The following is a 6,907-nucleotide window of genomic DNA, read 5'->3' as shown; positions in this document are numbered from 1 at the left end:
TCTGAATGTCAGCTGCAGCCCAAGAAAGTAACAAAGGTGAGAAGGTGATACAGTGGCAGGAAAACACCTGTTCCAGCTGGGTTAAAGTGCCTTTGACAACCTCTGTCCCAGGAATGAAGTTGTTGCCTACAAACAACTTGAAAGGGGGGTTCACTTTTCTCTCCCTGCTTGTGCAGCAGTGTAGAAAGTCCTGGGCACTTCTGCCACAGATGAGCAATTTCCACTGGCTTCACCTTGCCTTTGACAGCCCCAGACAGAAGGCAGAACAGCTGCAATCTGGGCTTGTACCAGCTCTGGACCGGGAAATTCATCCCTGAAGCTTTGTTTTAAAGTTAGGTTTCTTGCAAAAGTGCAGCATCTCCCTGCCACTGACATAAAGCATTTAATTCCTGCTCACAAGTGAAGCATCATGCTCATGTGGCAAGAACATATGAACACTCCATCTAATAGAAACCAGTCCTCGGGCTCTTTGGAGCAAATTTCTCTGAAATGTAACTTCAATTACAGCTTCTTTCATGACAGTGGATGTTTTGAAGTCTGTGTCTTTCGCGTTTTACTCACAGTTACACCTAAATGGTGAGGCTTTTGAGGGCCAAGTAAGCAAGTAGCTTGCCTTTGTAGCTTTGAGTATTCTAGCAGGACAGCTGAAGGTATTAGTTAATAATCTCTGCTAAAATAATGGATACTATTTCTCATCTCAAGAAGACTGAGGGGGAGAGAAAATAAATAATTTTTAATGCCATATTTGAACTTTTCCTTTCACAGAACTCACCTAAACTCTTCTGCCCCAAGGACAGAGTCCTGGATATCGAAGCTATCTACAGTGTTATTGATGATGCCAAGCAGTTTGTGTACATTGCTGTCATGGACTACTTGCCCATTGTCATCGACACCAACGCCAAACGGTGAGTGTCCAGGCCCAGGCCCAGCTGGTTACCATAATGCCAGGGGGGTCTGCTGGAGAAAATGAACCCACAGGAGGTTAGTTACTACTGTGCACCCATTTCTTGGGGCCCAATTCTGCTCTTATTGAAATCAGTGAGAGTCCTGCCATTGACTTAAATGGGAGCAGAATTGGGATCTAAGAGGACATTTCCAGTTCTGGGTCCTAAGCTTTGGATCTGCCTGTTAAAGGAGATCAGAAATTGTCTAGCCTGACCATCTGCATGTGACTGGGATCCAGGAATATAACAGTCTGCTTACACACAAATCCTATTTCTTACACTATTATATTGACTATTCGGAGGCCACAGCTCCTGGCATATTATGAATATCATGCAGATATTCAACATGACAAAGTGTGTGTGTGTGTTAGGAGAGAAATAATTGGCTGTGCCTTGTATACAGTGTAGGAAATGTCATTATCTTACTGGCATACACATATAAATGAAAATTCCCAGTTCAGAATAAATTATATTTGAAGGATATCACAGTTTGGTTAACTGAGAGGTGCTAAAACAAACAAAACCACATAATTTTTGAACAGCCAGTTTGTATGGACCATTAAAAAGCATTCATGGGCCCAACACTGGAGCCAGAGTGCATCAAAACCATCCTGCTCAGGAGGCAAGTATCCACTGGTCCCTCCTACTCTTGATAATGCTCACAATTAATTTAGAATCTAGCAAAGCCTGCTATTCCATCTATGCATTTTATTTGAACACAGTTAAGCCAAACTAAACATGTGGCTATGTACTCTTTTCTATTTAGAGCTGTTTTGTTCAAATTTTTCAAAAAATAATCATATTACTGATACCAAGCATAAACTGTTCTAAGTCCATGAGAGAGTTTTTCCAATTAACTCCTTATGTACAGCCTCCATCACAGGAAAAGAATCATGGGCAGTGCTGTAGAAACCTCAGTTTCACAATATGTATCCCTCCTACTTCTCCTTTATGTTGGAAAGCATCTTAGTATGTAGAACCACTGCAGTGTTGTATGTTATCTCCTGTACTCCTCCTTACCTTATTCTCTCTACTGGATTAGGGGCATCCAGGAAAGCCACCAGTGTGAATTCTTCAACGTTTTTCCTTCATCATGGCTTTGTGTTTGAGGCACTGCCCCAGCTTCTCTGCCTTGCCAGTTCCCAGTTGGTGCTTCTAAGTTATCTTCTGGCATGGTAGAGCTCAGATTTCATTAGCCCAGGTGTTTTGATGTTGCTGAATGTAGAAAACATGCATTTTTCTTTGATTCATTCTCCCTGCCCTGACCTGCTCCCACCAAGTGTCAGGAATACAGAGCTAACTGTCAATTGTGAGAATATCACCGTGGAAGCCACCATCCCATTCCGGGCAGAATTCTTGCAATCCTCATTGCACAGCATCCTCCTTAAGCAACCCATCTCATCTGCTGCTCCTGAAGGATGTAGGCACCCTGCACAGCAGCTCTGTTTCCCAAGGAGAAATTACAGAAGGCATTGCTGCCCCTAGCCTGCGCGGTCCCAGTGCGGAGGGGTTAAAGAAGGGATGTCAGCCAGGGAGAGATGCGGTGTCCCAGTTCCCTGACCTGTGCCAGCAGGGAGAGCCTGTGTGGCCGTGTCTGGGCTGGCCAGCAGCGCCCTCTGCCTGCGGCTCTCCCGAATGTTTTAAAGTTTTTTAAGTTCTCTGCTAATGTTACCTTCTTTCTCCACAGGTACTGGCCGTATTTAGATGGGAAGATAAGAGAAGCATTGGTTTTACGAAGTATTAAAGTACGACTTCTCATCAGCTTCTCAAGAGACACAGATCCCCTTACTTTTAACTTTGTTTCATCTCTGAAAGCTATTTGCACTGAAGTTCCAAGCTGTAGTTTGAAAGTTGTAAGTATAATCCATATTGCTTTAAAATATAAGATATTCCCCACTCCCCTAAAAGAAAAAAACAAGAAAATATAACTGAGAATTTTTTCTGTTATTATCATAAATTCAATTAGATATCAGGAAATGTTATATACTGAACATAATTTACTCCTAGTGGTAACAGAATTTGAAATTAAGACAGAAAAATACATTGGTGCCAAAAGGCAGTCAGTGTGGTGGACAGCCCATGCAAAACACCACATGTGGTGTCTCACAGCAAAACCCAGAGAGTGAACTGTGGCCGCTGGTCGTGTTTATACTGTGAGATAAGAGTCAATCTGACAGCACAAAAATATTATTTAGTCTGCATTCACATAACTTTACTGTTAAGCTGTGTAAGCATTTACTTTTCCTCCAGTCAAGTGAAAAGCACAAGAAAAAAATAATGAAGGTTTTGCATTGAATTCAGTCTACAAACTCAAAACTGTGAAGACCAGAAACGCCACTCTGGGGCCACATTAGACATGCAGTATGGGAAAGTGAGAAACACCATACAAATGCATTAGAGAACAGAATGTATGGTAAGTGCTACTTCCAGTGTGACACATGTCACTTTTATGAAATTGAGGCACACTGGAAATCAGCCACCTTGGATCCTGGGGAGGGGGATTTGTGGGGTTTTTTTGGTTTTGTTTTGTGTTTTTCAGGTAACAGTTCTAAATAATCTGCTGGATTATTTTGATTTCCTAAATTGATAATCCCGTAAATCCTTCTGGCCTTTTGAAAATTGACAACAATTCTAAAAAAGAAGTACTATTGCTTATACACACAATAAGTGGTATTATGCATATCTAGAAATAAGGCTTCTTTGTTACAATGTATGTTGTTATTATAAGTTTCCTCAGTAAAAAAGCAGCCTAAAGTGTGTTTTTAAGTCAAAAAACCCCATACATAGCTGACTCTGTGTAAGATGCTTCAATTTTAAGTAACTTCTAGCTTTTTCCATATTTACCATCAAAATTCTATTTACATAATCAAATTTTTTTTGCAAGTGGTACCTAATACCTATATCCATTGCCATCTATTTACAGCAGGTAAAATCTTTTATACAGAATTTATCTTGTCAAGAACTAAATGATAAAAGGAAAAAACTACTCGTCAGCATCTGTTCTAAGTGAATAGTCCAGCTAGAATCTCTGCAGTTAGAAAAGAAAAAAACAACTTTCAGTAAAAAAATCATCTATAAAGAGTTGTAAAGGTACAACACTAAGTCAGTTACCTCTGTGCTGTGCATCACATTTCCCAGTCTGGGAAATGGAATCACTGCCTTAAATAACCCTTGGTATTTGTAATAGCCCAAGGGTCAGAGTTTGCTGGGATCAATTTGATTTTGGCTGAAAACAGTGCTATGGGCTCCATCTCAATACTCTTTTAACTAAAAATGCATGTCAGATGAGCAACTGCTTTTTAAAGCTGCATTTCTTCTGTATTCATCTGTTATAGCCAGGATCAAAGTGAAACAAAACTATGTGTGTGTATGGAGGAGAAAGAATAGGTTAAAACAGTAAAAAACTAACTTTTGAACTATTGAAAACATTCCTTTTCTCTCTTGGTTCTGCTTTGGCAGTGAGAAAACATAAACTAACCTCAGTACAAAAAATACTGTCTTGCAGACTTGTATTGTGTGTGTTTATATACAAAACCACTGCAATTTTAAGAGAAACCTCTTACAAATTCTTGAGTGTTTGAAATTACACTTAAAATTGCTAGGCTGTCACAATACCTCTGCATGGTTCTGACCAAAATGCCACACACACCTGCACCACATGACCTCCTATCACCCTGTTGTCCTGTTCTTTTGGGGATAATACATCCTACAAAGCATACTCATAACTTCTTATTTTTCATTTAGCTTTTGATCCTTCTGATATGCCTTGTCTTGATTGTTTTCCTTTTTTTTTTTCCTTATCCCTATGGAAAGACCAGTTTGGCTTGAAAGTTTGTAGGGAGTGCCAATGGCTGGCTGCAGCTGCAGGGTGCACTGATTTGCCAGTGGTCATCCTGGAGAAGGAGATGCAGATGTAATTTCTCTGTTGGATGGGAATCTCCTCCTGGTTTCTGACCAAGCTAATGCAAGTTTTGGTGTTGCCTTACTGCAAGTATAGAGTTAGGGCACTGCAACCCTGTTAAATCTGGCATTTTCACCATCTCCAAGTTCCATTTACAGAGGCATTAATGGTTTCAACTGAAACTGTTTTGAGAATGCAAACTCAATACAAGTACTCTGAAGAACATGATCACTGGAAGAACCTGCACCTAGAAAGCTTTGTTTGAGGACTAACTAAATGCTATAAGCGCACAGCCAAAGGGCAAGGAGTAACCTGCATATCAAACTGCTGCTGAAGCAGGGAGCTCTGTCCTATGCACATGTGGTCATAAAATTAAAGCTTGAATCAGAAAGGGTAGACTCAAGGTGAAGAGCTCACCACTGTACTTCTTGGAACTTTAATTTCTGTATTCCTTAAGTTTTGTGTACTTGACCCTGTAAATGCATCCTGTGTGTGTGAATGCCTGCTCTAACTCTGAAATGAGCAGCAGGAAGGGGCCAGCTCTGTTGGGTGCAGAGCTGAACAGAGAAAAGTGTGTGCTTTGAAAGGGCCTGCAAAAATTATGACCTAGAACAAAACTGTCTCTAGACAACTGGAAGACACAAGGGAGTGGCAAGGAACATCTATCTACAGCCAAGTTACTCTTGAGCATCCACATGAATCTATTTTTGAGTTGTGCAGGTGTATTATTTCTCATTTGTGTCTGTTACTGATCAGATGAGGAGTGCATATAGCTCTAAAATTATAAATAAATAAACAGATAAATAAATAAATCTTGCTCATACTTCACTCTCCAGGGTAAAACATCTTCCTCTTGTTGCCTGGAAAATTTGATCTCTTTATACCAAATTCAATCCTGAGAAGCTTCTAAATTTGTGAAATGGTAAGTTTCCTGTTGGAAACTATGCAATGTGTGATTGCAGAGGTATTAATTCAGCTGTTGTTGTGTCTGCTGATCCCAATCCTAAAGCAGACTTCAAACCCCAGTGTCCCTTGAAAAATGAGGAAATGAGTTAAAGAAATTTCCTGGCTCTTACCCTGGAGAACAGAAAGATGGGTTTTTTTTTCATTTTATAGCCTTTACTACCTGGCACTGTATTGCTTTTAGCATGCAGTAGCCATATACTTTGTATAGTTCAGAATGTCAAGGCAGGAGTATCACAAACTATGAGAGTTTAATTAGAAATACAATGTGCAGCATTTTATTAAAGTTAATGCTTGGCAATAAACACTCAAGCTCTTCTGTAGTACCAACTCATTTTCAATAAAGATTAGAGAACAGACTGTATTTTTTCTGTCTCTTACAGAGCAATTCTCATTAACCTGTGCTTCCTTCTATTTTATGGCAGAAATTCTTTGACCTTGAGGAAGAGAGTGCCTGCTTCCTTAAAGAACAGAAGAACACTTCCCTTCCCAAATTGAATCGTAACAAATACATGGTGACTGATGGAGCTGCGTATATTGGTAAGTAACCACATCGCAAGAAATTCTAGTTTGTATCCTGAAATAACAACCTTTTGTAGAGAAATCTACAGCTGATATGTTCTTTATCTGAAGATAATAGTTAATTTCTTTGGGAACCTGGATGGTGACTGAACTTTGAGACTCTTCTCATTTTAAACCTTTTTTTCCCCTCTGAATCGGTTTCTCAAGACCAACATTCTGCTTTCAGTATATTAAAACAGACTGAAAACACAAATATAACACAATTTATGAAGCAGGTATAATTATTAACATATTCTCTTGTTCTGCAATCCAATGAAGATGGAGTGTTCTCCTTTTCCCATATTATTTCTAAAGCTATGGTCAATCCTGGCAAATACTGTACAGATGCTCTTCATCCAAAGCCTAACTCCATTTCCTATAATGACATTTCAGACATCTTCCTAACATTAGGTACGTATCTAACTGGTATTTTGGGTTAAAAGTGTATTTAAGTAAAATTGCTGTGTGGCACCTCACAAAAGGTTTTTTTTTACTTGAAAGCTTAGGAAAAATTATCCATTGTGATGAGGTTTCAATT

The 6,907-nt window shown here is 39.5% G+C and overlaps 1 protein-coding gene across 3 annotated transcripts in view; it reads left to right on the top strand.

The window, feature by feature from the left end:
- Window positions 1-6,907, top strand: part of PLD5 (phospholipase D family member 5) — a 166,002-nt gene that overhangs the window by 156,905 nt on the left and 2,190 nt on the right. For all 3 annotated transcript variants that reach the window (XM_005416223.2, XM_005416224.2, XM_031059193.1), the window contains 3 exons: window positions 766-905; window positions 2,632-2,797; window positions 6,234-6,348. In XM_005416223.2, the coding sequence (XP_005416280.1) occupies window positions 766-905; window positions 2,632-2,797; window positions 6,234-6,348 (421 nt within the window). The remainder of the gene's footprint in view (window positions 1-765; window positions 906-2,631; window positions 2,798-6,233; window positions 6,349-6,907) is intronic.

Source organism: Geospiza fortis, unplaced genomic scaffold (assembly GCF_000277835.1).
Source record: "Geospiza fortis unplaced genomic scaffold, GeoFor_1.0 scaffold41, whole genome shotgun sequence".
Classification (NCBI taxonomy): domain Eukaryota; kingdom Metazoa; phylum Chordata; class Aves; order Passeriformes; family Thraupidae; genus Geospiza; species Geospiza fortis.
Note: the sequence above shows the minus strand (reverse complement) of the source record. Positions and strands in the feature narration are given on the sequence as shown.